The sequence below is a fragment of the Sminthopsis crassicaudata genome, chromosome 1 (assembly GCF_048593235.1).
Source record: "Sminthopsis crassicaudata isolate SCR6 chromosome 1, ASM4859323v1, whole genome shotgun sequence".
Taxonomy (NCBI): Eukaryota; Metazoa; Chordata; class Mammalia; order Dasyuromorphia; family Dasyuridae; genus Sminthopsis; species Sminthopsis crassicaudata.
The window spans coordinates 6,430,029-6,446,044 of record NC_133617.1 but is presented as its reverse complement, the minus strand read 5'-3'; the positions used below and the strand labels follow the sequence as shown (position 1 = coordinate 6,446,044).

At 42.4% G+C, this 16,016-nt stretch overlaps 1 protein-coding gene across 3 annotated transcripts in view; it reads right to left on the bottom strand.

The window, feature by feature from the left end:
• Nucleotides 1-646: 646 nt before the first annotated feature.
• LOC141549629 (uncharacterized) overlaps nucleotides 647-16,016 on the bottom strand; it is a 47,790-nt gene continuing 32,420 nt past the window's right edge. For 2 of the 3 annotated variants that reach the window (XM_074279775.1, XM_074279518.1), the window contains exons 2-4: nucleotides 14,655-14,781; nucleotides 14,101-14,193; nucleotides 647-9,817 (exon numbers count right to left, since the gene is read on the bottom strand). In XM_074279775.1, coding sequence (XP_074135876.1) covers nucleotides 7,629-9,817; nucleotides 14,101-14,193; nucleotides 14,655-14,688 — 2,316 coding nt within the window. In that variant the 5' untranslated portion in view covers nucleotides 14,689-14,781 and the 3' untranslated portion in view covers nucleotides 647-7,628. The remainder of the gene's footprint in view (nucleotides 9,818-14,100; nucleotides 14,194-14,654; nucleotides 14,782-16,016) is intronic. The other variant, XM_074279607.1, reaches the window with a different exon arrangement.

Here is a 16,016-nt window from a genome sequence, read left to right as displayed (position 1 = left end):
GCCTTGAAACCGCCACCAGTCCTGGGTGTCTCCCCTCGCTCTGTTCTAGGTTACTGGTGATAACAATGGCCAACCCCAATGTCTCTTCCTCAGTCCTCATTCCTGACCTCTCTGACAGTGTGGAGACTCTCCTGTGGCTCTCCCGTCCTCCCCTCCGTCTCCTTGGCGGGACCTCCTCGAGATGCCGTCCCGGGTGTGGCTGTCCTTAGCTCTTTCCCCCATCTGGTCCCTCACACGATCACCCCAGCCCCGCGTCACCCACATGGATCTCAAAGTCTTCAGGATGTCTCTGTCACTTACTGTCAGTCAACAATGTCTACAAGTATCGGCTGTCGAGCTAAGAGCTAGGGATCCAAAGGCACAGACCCGGCTTTCAAGGAGCTCATAGTCTAAGGAGGGAAACAACCTGCCAACAGCTATGTACAAACTAAGTATGTACACGACATATCGGAAGTAAGCAGCAGAGGTGTCCGGGGTCCACCATTCTTTCAGTCACCCAGTCTACTGTCTTGGTATATACTCCACTCTACTCCTTTTCTGCACACGCCAGCAACCCAATCACTTGCCAAATCATCCATTCCTATCTCTGGGAACAAGTTCTAGTCAAGAAAATGTTATGATAGTGTGCAAATTACTTGCCACACAATAAGGCAATTAAGTTTATTGACATATATACTATAAACCTTTACAAAGTTTTATATCTTAAGTAATCTTAATATGCAAAGTCTTGTAGCCATAATGGCTTGTTTTAAATCATTTCCACATCTAGGTGATGAGATTTTAAACATTCTTTAGGTCTGCATCAGAAAATCATGATTTTTTAAAATCCCATTGCATCATATATATATGGGATGCGCTTCCTCCTTACCTTGATCTTCCTTCAAGTCTCAGCTTGGGGCGCTCCTGGGTGACAGTGAGCACGTTCTTTTTCTTTTCTCTTCTTCCTCTTTTTTTTTTTTTTTTTTAAACACATATATATATAATTTTTTTTTCTGAGTCAATTAGGGTTAAATGACTTGTCCAAGGATCACACAGCTAGGAAGTGTTAAAATGTCTGAGGATAGATTTGAACTCAGGTCCTCCTGACTATCCACTGCACTTAAATATACTTTTGAAGAATGTCTCGATTCTAGCAATCAGATTTCCAGGCCACTAAAATATGCTTATTATCTTCTTGGATAACTTTCAGCTACAGTGCCATGTTGCAATATTCCTTTTTCTGTTAGCAATTTCCTCCAGAATTCTGCTTCTCAGGACAGCAACCTATTCGTCAACATTCCTCATTCCTTTCATCTGCACAAGACTTCTGGGTCCACGAAGACTTAAAAGAAAAAAATCCTAAAGCTATTTTCAGCTGTTTAGATGTTCTGAAGATACCCAGATCGGAGTCTGTGAGAGTTCTTATGACAAAAGTTTGGGGTTAGCTTTGTATGAAAACATGAGCTGCGCTTCTTCTGTAAAAATCACTTTTTGGAGCCTCCAGTTCACCAGGCTTTGCAATGTCTCCCAAGCCTTAGTGGACTGTTTTCACTTTTTTGCTAGCTTTTGCTGTTGTTGCAGCAGCAAGAAGCCCTTCTGAAGAGGAATCAGAGAGCCTTCAGCTGCCAGTTGACTCGGCTTGCTATGAATTCATGAGCTCCAGTGGGATCGATCCTATTCAGTGTGCACTTGAAGGAGTCCGAAAATGCTTCAATTTCCCCAAACACCCTCTGCCGCATCATGAGGAGCCACCAAAGTGTCTTGTTTAAAAGCTCCAAGTGTTGAACACTTTTTGGAAATCCTATCCATTCTTCAAAACCACAACATGAAACACCACAGAAGAACGATAAACTTATGTGTGTAGAAAGGAAACTCAGCCCTCACGTAAGAACTCCCTGAAAGGGAAGAAGCCAGTTCAATCCAGTTCCTCTGGACAAGATCATTAACCCATACATGGCCTGGAGTCAGAAGCAGCATCAAAGTGCGATCTCGAATAATTCATATACTACCCAAGCTTTGACAGGCAATAGAGATTCTAGAACTAGAACCTCACTAGCCCCAGCACTACAGAGAATGTCAGAAGTCCTGAGAACTGAGCAAGAAGCCTCGGGAGAGTCAGAGCGTGTTCTCTGTAGTGCACTCAGATGGTGTGTTGCACCACACTTGGGATGTGAATACCAGGCTCACAACTTCCGGGGGGCCAGCTGGCGCAGGGGGACGCAGACCCCCTAGGTGGGTCTCCACAGAAAAGCAGAAATAATAATGTACCTACTGCATAAAGTAAGGCTCAAATGAGTCAAGCGTTGTAAAGTGCTTTGCAAACTAAACACTACAGAATTCGTGATTTGGGCGAGTCTCAGAAGCTAGGGGGAATGCAAGCCCTCACAGCCTGTGTATTTGGTAGCTGAGAGGCTGAAAGAACAACTGGAGAGAAAGTACGCTACCCACCAGCCCCGCTATCTGCTCTGAAGAACCCTCACCCCCCAAAGACAAAGGCTCACTTGGCAACCCCCACAATGGAATCTCGGTGCTTCATTCCACTGTTATTAAAAAGAGCGCGTGGCAAGCAGGGCAGCTCCACTGGAGAGGCCTGGGAAGGCAGCCTGACCCCTCGGGCTCAGCAGTGGGAGTCCACTGCTTATGTTTTCTGATTTTTCCATGTAGCAATTGCTTGTTTTGGGTTCTTTTTTTTTTCTTAAAAAACCCAAACCACCACAATTGTCACACAGGATGTTTCTCTGGGAGGGGAGGGGATACTGGGAAAACGATGGAGGACATAAAAAGAGGCATCCATCAAAATTTATTTTAATAAAATGTTCATTGAGAATTGCTTTAGGCAGTCACATGCCTGCCAAGAGAAATGCAAGATCTCCCTGAAGTTCATCATAAATCAGCCTCCCTGCCAGACTTTAAAATGCAGAGGACAGCTTGTCATTTCTCTTCCTCCACAAAATGGTCAGAGTTAGGGGCAAGCAGTCTAGGATTCAGAAGCAATTTAGTCCAAATCTCCGATTTTCCTGATCAGCAAAGTGGCACAGTGAGGTCACGTGGGCAGGGACAGTTGGCAGCCTGACTAAATCCAGAGCTTGCCACAGCCTCTCCAGCATAAATCCCATCCTCCCATCCTACCCCAGACCCCTGTCCGGTCCCACCTGGACCACTTGTCTAATTTATCCTCTAGGGAGACGACAGCTGGGCAAAGAGAGCCCACCCTGGAGTCAGGAAGGGCTGAGCTGGGCGAGCCTGGGCAAGGCCTTTCATCCTGCCTGCCTCAGTTTCCTCATCTGCAGAATGAGCTGGAGAAGGAAACAGCAAATCACTCTGGTAGGTTTGCTTGCAAACCCAAGAGGCTCATGAAGAGCTGGACTCAGCTAAAAACCAACTGGACAAGAGGCCAAAGCCACCTTTCTAAATAAGAGGGTTGATCCCCCTGCTCCAATCTTCCCCAAGGACCCTAGGATAAAACTGTTTGCATGGGTTGCTCCTGGAGCCCTTCTGTAGGATTGTCAGTCTGGGGGGGAACCTGTCCTTAGTGCCCCTGCCCCGATGCTGAGCAAAAACCGTTTAGGGAGTGGCCCGCCAGATACCACCCCAACCCCCTTTCAGTGTCCCTTTTGTGTGTTTTCTCCCCTCCCCCTTTAGGTTGAGAGTCTCCTGAAGGTGGAATTTTATATAAGCAGATACTAGCAGGCCTGGCTCACAGCAGGTGCCAAATCAATGCTTACTGCTGGGTCTTTCCTCTTCTGCAGGATGACTCCCACCCACTCTCCTACCTTGGCTGCCCCTGAATCCCTTTCAAGCACTTTACATTCCAGCCAAAGTCGCCAAATTTAACACACATCTTTCCTCACAGAAGCTGTCGCTCCAGCGCTGGGATGCGCTTCCTCCTTACCTTGATCTTCCTTCAAGTCTCAGCTTGGGGCGCTGGACAGTGAGCACGTTCTTTTTCTTTTCTCTTCTTCCTTTTTTTTTTTTTTTTTTTAAACACAGTTGATTTACTTAGCAGCAGTAGGATTTATACTTTAATTTAGTAGAGCAAAGCCCCCATGCTTCCGGGTTGTCCACTGGAGTCCAGAAACCTCGTGTAAAAGCTTACCCCGTGTAGCTATTTTGTACTCAAGCTACCAGAAAGGGATGAATTAAATTATCGGCTCTATTCTGATCATTCTCACATCTACAAGTTAGGACTTAATCTCTCACTTAATCTCCAACTGCCAAATCGCCATCTTGAATGAGGTATCCTGAATCCATCTAAATCTCAATATATCTACACCTGCACTCATTAGCTTTCCTCCCGACTCTTCTCCTGCCTCTTCCAAACCTTACCCTTACCTGTTGATATTACCCCATCCTCCCAATCACTCAAGCTTGCAACTTGAGTATCATCCTCCAGCCCATATCTCAGCCGTGGCTAAGGCCTCCTGAGCGCCCCCACAGTCTCTTTCATGGATGTCCCTGCTTTCCTCACCGCCCTGGTACAAGCCCTCATCACCTTAAACCTTATGACTACTGCAAGAGGCTACTAGTTGGTATCTCTGCCAGCAGGCAGTCCCTTCTCTAATCTAACCCCAACTCAGCTCCCCAAGTCATCTTCCTAAAAGTACAGATCTGACTGGAGCACCTTCTTTTTCAAGGGATCCTGAACTTCTCTACCTGCTCAGGGAAGTGAGCACTTATATCTGATGCTCATCAAGAACCTGCTACACAGTGTGCCGAGAACTAAGTAGGGCCAAAATCCGACCAAATCAAACCAAGAATTCCTGTCCTTATCTGGATTCATTTCTACTTCGAGTTGGGGAGGGAGGGATTGACCATCACAAAGACCCAGTTGCCAGCTACCTTCCCATTCCAAAATCTGTACAAGGGTCTGTAAAATATTGGTCTGGGGCAGCTAGGTGGCGAAGTGGATAGAGCACCAGCTCTGAAGTCAGGAGGATCTGAGTTCAAATATGGCTTCAGACACTTAACACTTCTTAGCAGTGTGATCCTGGGCAAGTCACTTAACTCCAATTCCCTCAGCAAAATAAATAATAAAATAAAGTAAAATGTTGGTCTAATTAAATAATAAATACAAGCCAGGCCCTTTCCCTTTTGCTTGTATTTATTATTTAATTTGATTTAATTCCCATTTGACAGGGAAAATGAAAATAAAGAAGGGGAGGGATCAAGACTGCAGAAAAATGAATTCACTTTAGCTAAGGGATATTTTGTGACTCAAAGGCAGGAAAAAATGGTGGATAATTTTAACAAAGTTAGAGTGTTTGAGGGGGCAGATGTTTGCCACTTCCTCATTTCAGTCATTCAAGCATCAAAAACATAGCACATGCCAGCAACTAATTCTAATTTGGAAGTAAAAAGACCAAAATTAAACAGTTCCTATTTAAAGAAGCTTACATTCTATTAGGTAGAAAACAAAATAAAAATACATATAACTTAAATCCAAGAAAAATAATGTGACAGAAGCCTGAAGGGTTTGCTGACAAAGGACTCCTTGACAGGTGAATGACGTAGGCATCTTTGTGCTTTGGGATTTTGGCAGCTGTATGGAGGATGGGAGAGGGCTGCAGGCCTGCAGGGTTATGAATTTAAAAATTTCATCGAGAGTTCATCATCTGAACAACATTATGAGCTCAAAGAAGAAGGACTTGAGAGATACCGTAGAGCTAGAAATGTCGAAACTGCTTAACTGACTGATAGTTTGTGAATTTAGCTAACACTAAGAATGGCAGTCTATGAGGCATCTAGGTGGTCCAGTGGATAGATCAATAAGCTCAGTCAAGAAGACACATAGTCACAAGCTTAAATCTGAGCAAATCACTTATCCTTGTTTGGTTCAGTTTCCTCATCTGTAAAATGAGCTGGAGAAGGAAATGATAAACCTCTCTGGTATCTATGCCAAGAAAACCCCAAAAGGTCGGACACAATTAAACACCCCCAAAACATGGTGATACTTCCAATGGAAATAGGGAGCTTAGAAAGAAGAGTTTTAGTGGAAAAATAATGAAATTTTGTTTGGGGCATGTTCGTGAATTTACAAGATCTACAGGGAATCCAATAAGAAAAGTGTAATATGGAGTTAGAGATATGGTACAAGAATTCAAGAGGTATCTAGAAGTCATGTGCACTGATTTATTAATTCGTTGTTAGGATTCTTACAAGGTGCTAAGTCGGTTGTCTAATTTAGCATGGTACTTAACAATTCTCTAGTTCAGAGTTCACACCTTTCACACTTTAAGAGAGTATACTTTTAAGGAGCTCCCACAAGCCCATTCTCTGGGAGGATATAAGGAACCAGGATTCAGTGGGGAAAGGAAGAGTCATTTGAGATTCAATCTTTGTGCTGATTGGAGGCTTTGGATTCAGAGGGAGCCAGAGGCTGAAGCTGGCTGGAGACATTTGGACAAGAGCTCTCGGGGCAGAGGAGAGGAAGGCCTCTACAGAAAGTTAGCCAAGCCCCAAGTGAAGGAGACAAGACTTGAAGGAGAAAATAAAGGATCTGGAGATAATATTTGGAAAGAGACAGTAGAGGACTTTAATTCCTGGCTGCATTTTGGGATGATTGAACTGAACTGAAAGGAAGGCTGCCTCCAGAAGCTCTCCAAGAAACCTCCTCACAGAAAACAATTACGATTTAGAGAAAACAGAACATCACAATTCACTATGCAAGAGATGAGAAATCCAAGAGACAGAGTGCAAATAGATAACAGATTGCTGATATATTCTCACGAAGATAAGGGTTGGACATGGATGATGATTCTGAAAATGAGACCGAGGAACAATAATCAGACATGTGGGAAAATCACAAGAATCCAGTGTCACAAAGACCCATGGAGTAGAGTATCCAGAAGAGTCTGGGGTCAACAGAAGCTGAGAATTAAAGAAAGGCCAAGCTAACAACTGAAAGATCTCCAGCAATCTTGAAGTTATCCACATCAGCCCACAAAGAAGTTTGGAAGCAACACTGAAAGTGACTGATGTGTGAGAGGAGAATTGGAGACAATCAAAGGTTTTGGAGCTACTTCTGGAGCATTTTTGTAGCATATATTTTGAGAAGGTAGTAGTTGTCAAAGGGAGGAAAGATATAGGGCAAGAGCTATGAGGGATGGTAAATTTAATGAAGTTTCTCAAAGATATAGAATATTTGTGATTATCTGTGGGCAGCATGGAGGACAGTATGTAGGCTAAAGTAAGATAGGAGAGGAAAGAATTAAGTTAGAATCCACATTTGCTGAAATATGAATGAAGCTAAGATTCGAGAATTGATTAAGCATCTAAGTCAATTGAAGTAAGCATTTAGATTTTGAAGAAAGGTTTAAGAAACTTTTAGGTAGAAAGTAGGTAGGAAACTTGCTAACAAAGCAGACTAGGCAGCTGCCTCAAATTGGGAGGAAGATTGCCTTTAAAAGAAGGCGATCTTTAAAATAAGATCTTTAATTTTTGGTAAAAGTTTCTAGCTCTAGTTATATAACACTCACATTTATTATATTAATATAGTTTTTGACATGAATGACTTGACATTTCTTAAGTTCCATGCTCTAGCTCAAAGGCTTCCCATATTTGTTATACAGATAAGTTTCCTCTATTCATTATTGACAGATGTGAGAAAGGCATTTGTTTTGGAGAACACCCTCTCCTCATGGATAATTCTCCTAAATGTTCCCTCCACCATGAATTCTCTGATGATGAGTAAGCTGTGCCCTCAGGCGGAATGCCAGCTCACATTCGCCACATTCATAGGGTTTCTCCCCAGTGTGAATCCTCCTGTGCCGTGTCAGGTGTGTGCTCAAGCGGAAGGCTCTCCCACACTCAATACATTCATAACGTTTCTCCCCAGTGTGAATTCTATAATGCCGATTACATTCAGTCCTGTGACTGAAGGCCTTCCCACATACATTACATTCATATGGCTTCTCCCCAGTGTGAATTATGTGATGCTGAGTAAGCTGTGTTCTCAAGCGGAAGGCCTTCCCACAGTCCCTGCATTCAAAGGGCTTCTCTCCACTGTGAATTGACAGATGCTCAGTAAGATGTGTCTTCTGGCGGAAGGCCTTCCCACACTCACCACATTCAAAGCGTTTCTCGCCCGTGTGAACTGTCTGGTGTTCATTAAGACGTGTCTTTAAGCGAAAGGCTTTCCCACATTCATTACACTCATAAGGTTTTTCTCCACTATGGATTCTCTGATGTTGAATAAGGGTTCTGCTCTGGCAGAAGACCATCCCACACTGATCACACTCGTAACGTTTCTCCCCACTGTGCAGCTTTTGATGCTGCCTCAGTTGTCTTTTCAGGCGGAAGGCACTCCCACATTCAGTACACACACAGTGTTTTTCTCCGGTGTGAATTTTCTGGTGTTGAGTAAGTCCTTTGCTTAAGCGATAGGCCTTTCCACATATATCACATTTATAAGGTTTCTCTCCAGTATGAATTCTCTGGTGTTGGATAAGTCCTGTTCTCCAGCGGAAAGCCTTGCCACATTCACTACAGTTATACGTTTTCTCTCCAGTATGAATTATCTTATGTTCAACCACCCCCGATCTTCGGCGGAAGGCCTTTCCACATTCATCACATTCATATGGTTTCTCTCCAGCATGAATTCTTTTATGCAATGAAAGTCCTGCATTATGGGTAAAGGCCTTCCCACAGTCATTACATGTAAAAGGTTTTTCTCCAGTGTGAATTCTCTGATGCCGTATTAGATAAGCACTTAGTCGGAAGGCCTTCCCACACTCATGACACTCATAAGGTTTCTCTCCAGTATGAATTGTCTGATGCTGAGTAAGGCACGTGCTATTTCGGAAGGCCTTCCCACATTCATTACATTCATAAGGCTTTTCCCCACTGTGAATTGTCTGATGTTGAGTAAGTAAGGCTCTCTGATGAAAAGACTTACCACATACTGTACATCTGTAAGGTTTCTTTTCAGTATGGATTGTCTGATGTTGTATAAGCTGTGAACTGAGGCGGAAAGCCTTCCCACAGTAATTACATCGATAAGGTTTCTTTCCAATATGAATTTTATGATGTTGGATAAGTAATGTTCTCAGGCGGAAAGCCTTTCCACATTCTGCACATTCATAAGGTTTCTCTCCAGTATGAATTGTCTGATGTTGAGTTAGTTGTGCGCTCTGGCGGAAAGTCTTCCCACAGTCATTGCATTCATATGGTTTCTCTCCAGTGTGAATTCGATAATGCTGAATAAGCTGTGCTCTCAGACGGAAGGCCTTCCTACATTCATTACACTCATAACGTTTCTCTCCAGTGTGTATCGTCCAGTGTTGCTTAAGTCCTGTGCTCTGGCGGAAAGTCTTTGCACACACATTACATTCATAGGGTTTCTCTCCAGTATGAATTCTATGATGTTGAGTAAGACTGGCTTTCTGGCTGAAGGCTTTCCCACATTCATTACATAGATAACACTTCTCTCTGTTTTGTAGCCTACCATTTTCAATAAAGTGTGAGTTATACTTAAAGAATTTCATATATTCACTATACTTGGAAAATATCATCTTTGAATGTATTTTCTTATGTTTTCTTAAGTCTGTAGACAGTCTAAAGTGCCTTTTGTTTTTATCACGTTTATGGAGAATCATTCCAACAGATAATTTCTGTTGGGCAAAAGGGATGTGCCCCAGACTGAAGCTACTGTCATAACTATTATATTTGCAGCTTCTCAACTTATTTGCAGGCTTCTTTTGGGTTATTTTTCCTTTCTGAGGATTTTTTTCCTCACTGTTATGGTGCCTCTTTAACATGGCATCATATTCCCAGGATGATTCTTCTACTGACATGTCCAATTTTACAGTTGTCTCCTTGGTTCCATGAGCAGTTTCCCAATCTGAATGAAATAAAAAAACATCAATGTCTTCTTTTGTTATTTCTGTTGTACACACATCTTCCTGCCTTTTGGATTCTCCATCAAGAAAAAAAATAATTTAATAAATCTATTTCTACCAAAGTACTTATATTTTTCTCAGAAATTCTTGTCTAAATAACTAGTCCCCCTCTCAGGAGTTTATATTTCTGGGTTTATCAAATATCAGGGTTCTGGATCTTATTTGTTAATGCTTTCTATTTAGTGACTTTTCTATTTGTTAACTGGTACTCAATATTTTTTGATAATTATTGCTCTGCAATTTAACTGATGTCTTATAATGGTACATTCCTTTTATTAAAATGTTCATTCACTATTTCTCTTGATAATCTTCACCTTGTTACTCTATGAATTTGATTACTGTTATATCAATCCATAAAATATCCCCCTTTATGATTAAATTGGTACAATATCAAGTATGAGAATGAATCTATGAAGTATTGTCTTCTTTATTGTAATGGTCTAGCTCATCTGTAAATGTTTTACTTGTCTCTTAATTATTTAAGTCTTCTTTCATTTCATTCAATTTTTTCTTCTTTTTTTTTTCCTGAGGCAATTGGGGCTAAGTGACTTGCCTAGGGTCACACAGATAGGAAGTATTAAATGTCTGAGACCAGATTTGAACTCAGGTCCTCCTGACTTCAGGGCTGGTGCTCTATTCACTGCACCACCTAGCTATCCCTCATTCAAACATTTTTTGCATTATGTAGGTCCTATATATATCTTGGGATTTACTCATTTTAAATATTTTCAGAATTCTCTAATTATTTAGTATGCTCCAGATATATCATTTACACATTACATCAAAGCCTCCTGACAATGCCGATGACCCTAAAGAAATCTATGTAAATCTTAAGAGTTTGGCCCTTCCACGTCGTAAAAAAAGATCCAGAGCCTAAACAATGTCTATTGTCCAGATATCAATGTATATCATGAAACTGTCCCAGAAAGCTTGCTGAACTCTATCTATACTGGGGATAGAAAGCAGAGAAAATGATGAGTTTGGCATTGACTTAAAAAGAAGGGAAGTGGGATTGCTTTGGAAATTGCTTTGGAAACTGCAAAAGGTTTACAACCCTCAAGTTTCTCATGAAAGCAAAGGCACCTTTTTTTTTTTTTCAATACTAACAATTTCTTAGTATTGTTAAGTGGAAATTAGAAGCAGCTCTGAAGAAGCAGAAACAAATATCACCCTGAAGGTAATGAAGAGGCACATGGTAAGTGCAATCAGGCTATGACATAGACCCAACAAGGTACTTTGGGGACTAAAGGTCTTTGTCGAGGAACTAGACACACACATACACAGGTTACGTGACAGGACATGACAAATGGACAGCAAGATAGCTCTAATGGTAACCTTAAGATATCAGGAAAAAGCAAGGAAAGCCTCTAACATATTCAAATGATATTCTGTGGTGAACATTTGGGAGAACATGGACAATAATTAAACAACATGAGCAGGCATTTATGTCAAGAGAAGAAACTCCTGAAAGGAGCTGGGTAGAAATCAGGTTTAGATCAATATCTCCCACATATACCACAAGAAGCCCCCAAAGTTTATAGGAATTAGATATAAAAGGTGACATTATAAACAAACTAAAGGAATAAGGAAGAAAATATCTCCTGTGACTACAGATGCTGAGGAACACAAAAAATAAAATGGACAATTATGACCATATAAGCGGAAATGTTTTTGCAAAAAAAAAAAAAATCACTAATATTAGCTACAAAGGAAAACAACTGGAGGAAAAAAAGTCTTTGCAGATAAACTTCTTATACCTAACAAATAAGAAAATGATTCAAGTTTTAAGAAGAAGAGCTACATTTCATTAGATAAATGGTTGAAGAATCCTTTCTCAAAGCGGAAAAAATCTCTCAAGAGACAAAAAATGCTTAACATCACGAAGAACTAGAAAATATGAATTAAAGCAACCCTGAGATTCTACCTCATAATAAGAATGGCAGAAAGGGAAATGATAATTGACAAAGAGGCTTCAGGAATACAGGCTCACAGATGTAATGGCAGTGGAGCTATATAGTGGCCAAGCCATTATGGAAAGCAATATGGAAATATATTCAAGGTATCACTAAATTTGACATAGCCTCTGCCCAAGAGATACCACTAAAAAAATCAAAGAAAAAGGGAAATGACTTATTTTGTTATAGCAAAAGATCGATAAATAGCATTGGTACTCCTCAACTAAGGAATGGTTAGACAAATTATAGTATATTATTGTTGAATAGTACATGTTACACCATAAGAAAAGATGAAAAAGGATGCATTCAGAGACATTTAGAAAAACTTAACTACATAAAACCAATGAAGAAACCTGCTTCTGAAACAAAGACAAGGAACTAGAAGTGTCAATTCAGACATTGATTCCAGATATGATTAACAAATGGATGTTCTACTTAGTTATGGTTACTAGGTACAAGTGCTTTGTTTTTAACCAAGGAGGAATGTCCAACGAGACAGTGAGAGTTGCAAGTGATGCCGAAAGAGGGAGTAAGAGTGAGCAGAGATTCAGAAGGTAAGCACAAGCAGGATAGCTTTAAAATTAATACATTGAGTTTATTGGCTAATTTTGACAAGAAATATTAGGGGTATTTGATGCAAGCTTTACAGTTTCCTTTGAATTCTGAAATACTTGTTTGTTCCTGTTTCTTAAAGTTGGAATAATTTAAAAATTTAAATTCTATTTTTTTTTAAAAGGCGTGATCCAGTAATGAGACACCTGCCAGCACTCTCTCTGAAAGGAAGGCGCTAATGATGTCCTGACTTATCTTGGTAATTTTATGCTTCCCCCACCAAGGGAAATGCTACTCTGGAACTGAGCCCCACCAAGAAGGCAGAACTAAGTGTTGAGGTAGAAAAAGTGGGAACAGCTGGAAGAAGAGAATACTCCAACTAAGAGTTTGTAAAAGAAGTCCGACTACCCCTGACTTTCATAGACCTGTGACACTGACACAAAACAATGTCCTGCGTGCTGCTGAATACCCAGTAACAACCAGGGGCCTGTTTCAGACTAGCTCAGGGAAAAGGAGATCCAGAAGGAGCTAAGACTATTTCAAAGTTGGACGGGAAAAAGATAAAGCAGCTAGAATGACCTCGGTGATGGAAAGGACTGAATGAGAGGGAATAGAAGGAAGAGATATTTAATTACTGAGCTCATAGGAGAGCTTCCGGCTGCCTCGATGAGTGCTCAGGTGCAGGACATCCTTAAGGACAGAAATGGCCGGCAGGGGTCATTTCTAAGCCACTGCCAGTGACCTCTGAGATCAGGGTGAAGGGGAGAGATGTCATGGGTCACATGAATATTGTCCCAATCTAAGGAACAAAAAAGGAAGCAAATGGATCCTGAAAATTTTAGGGCAGGGACTTGCCTCTGAATCCTGCCAACAAAACACACACCCGGATGTGATCTGATCAGGGCTGGGTACAAGGAGATTCTCACCTCCCATTTCTCAACTCTGTGCTTCCCTTAATGCTGACTGTGCTGACTGTGTGGTCCACTCAAAGCCCTGGATCACTTCCCAATTATCTTCTGGTATCAGAGAAGTCGCTGTCCATGTGCATGTTCACTTCTGGGCACCTCAGAAACATCCAGAGCTGGGAAACCAGGATGTTGGGGGGTCCCGGGGGCTTAAGTTCCTGCCATCATACAACTCGATGAAGGAAATGGGGGTTTTTAGGGGGAAGAGAAGACCTGGGGCTGGTGACAACATCAGGTCCTTAGAGAGCTAACTGACCTGTTCTGTTTGGCCCCAGGGGGTGTAAGGAGGAGCAATGAGTATTTGGGGAAAGAGGCAAACCAAGCTTGACATTACCGAAAACTTCCTAATCATCCTCAGGGAGATCAGGGGCGGTGAGAGGCGGGTCTCCACCAGGCTGCCCATCAGTCATGAATTAGTCGGCCGTGGCAGCCCACGCCGAAAGAAGCGGAGACAACCCCAGGGGCCCCTTCGGCTCATTCAGTGACCAGGGCAGAGCATCTGGGGAAGGGGCACAAGGCGGAGGAGAAAGGCCCTAGTCCTGCTCGGGCTGACCCTTCTCTAGCGCTGGAGAGATGTTAGGAGGGGAGAAACGTCAGGCCGCTGGGGTAACCGATGTGTGTGAGTCCGCAGGATCAGCCAAGGCCAGGCAAGCCGGTGCTCCCAAGGGCAGCCGATGGGGACCTCTAGGTGCAGAGTTTACCAATGTCTGCCTAGGCTGACCAAGTGGACAGATGGTTACTGTGACCACTCACCTGGGCAGCTACTCCTCTGGATCCCTCCTGGCGTCCAGGGTGCTTCCCTTCGCTCCAACTGGGAGATCACGTCTGGCTTGGAAACTGTAAGGCCTGTGTTGGAACAAAGAAAGGACCAGGTCAGAGCCATCCCCGACTTTAACTTCACTCCTTCTTTTTGGAGGAAAAGCAAGTAAAGCTCAGGACAGTACTACAAATGACCTTTGAAGTAAGCTAATGATGAGGGATGGAGCCACATAATAGATTGTGTCAGGAAAAAAAGTCATTTCCAGTTATGAGATGGGAACCTCTTATGTCATCTGACCTTTGCCTTCAGAGTACAAAGAGCAAGAAAGTATAATCTTGAGGGTGACGCAATTCAGCTGCCAGTTTCTAATTGTATGAAGCAAAACATGTCCCTCGACCCCCATCTCTTGAGCACAAATGGGCTGTTACCTCCCAGGCCTCAGCATTCTAAAACAAGCTGCTTCCCTTTGCAAATGAGCCCCATTGATTACAAATGTGAACCCTCCCCTAGAAAGTTGGTTCTGCATCCCCCAGGAACCCGTCCTTACCCAGACAGACCAGGTTCTCGTAGGTCTCCAGCATCACATCCCGGTACAGCTCCTTCTGAAAAGGGACCAAATGCTGCCATTCCGTCTGCGTGAATTCCACAGCGACATCCTTAAACGTCACTGAAACCTGAAGCAGAAAATGAATCTGTGCTTATTCCCGCATCATCCCTCCTAAAGGCCTGAGAAGGTGAGTGAGGGAGAGCATCCCAACAACCACAGCCTCAGCTACACTCCAGCTCCATTGTCTGAGCAACTGCTGCACCGCTGAACTGTACTAGAGTCTGAAGGGAATGGACAAGCACTGAGTAAGTGCCTACTGTGTACAAAGCACTTACTAAACACTTTACAAATAAATCATTTGACTAATGGATGGGCATTTGTTAAGTGCTTCTTATATACCAGACACTATTAAATAATGGGAATAAAAAGAAAAAAAAATGAAAACAATTGCTGCTAAATCTAAGAAAGATTTCTTAAATGAGAAACAGGGAGGGGGGGAGTCAGTTTTCAAAGAAGGAAATCCAAATGATCAAAAGCCACATGAAAAAATGGTTCAAATCACAAAGAAATGCCAATCAAAGTAGACAGAAAAGTAAAAGGATGAATACTGGGGAGGCTGCAGGAAAATGGGCACATTGTTATATTGCTGCCAGTCAGTTTAGCCATTCTGGAAAGCACTTGGGACTATGAGCCCATACTGTGCTTAGTCTCTGATCCTCTTACAGTGTTAGGTTCTTACTAAGAGCTAATGAGATAATGAGATATTAGATTCTTACTAAGTGCTAAGTCGGTAGTTAGCAATTCTCTAGTTCCAGCCTTTAAGGGGAGTTTTACCCCTTTGAAATTCTAGGGAGGAGCTTACATGTTTAAGAGGAGCAAGTTCATTGATTGGTTGAAGTATTTCTCCCACAAGCCCCTGAGTTATCCCATGCCCATTCCCTGGGAGGATAAAAGAAGTTAGAGTCTGGAAAGTCAGTTCTGGACTGGGTCAAGGAGAAGACGTCCTGTGGATTCGCAAGTCCAGCAATCCGGTACTTTTGGAGAGGAAGAGGAGTCTACTCTAGATCAGAGTTGGAGGCTCTCTACAGGAAGAAGAGTCTGGCTGGGAGATTGAGTTGAGACAGCAGATCTCCTCCCAGAGAGCGATCGGCAGTTTCTGGAGACAACAGAACATTACATTACAACACTACTTATACCTCAAATGAGACTTAAAAGAAAAAGTAAAAAAAAGGAAGAAAAGGATCCACATGTACAAATATGTAAACACATTGTTCATCTAAAATGAAAAACAGGGAGTAGAGCCAGGAAGGCAGAGAAAAGGCAGAGACTTGCCTGAGCTGCTCCCCAAACCCGTCCAAACAC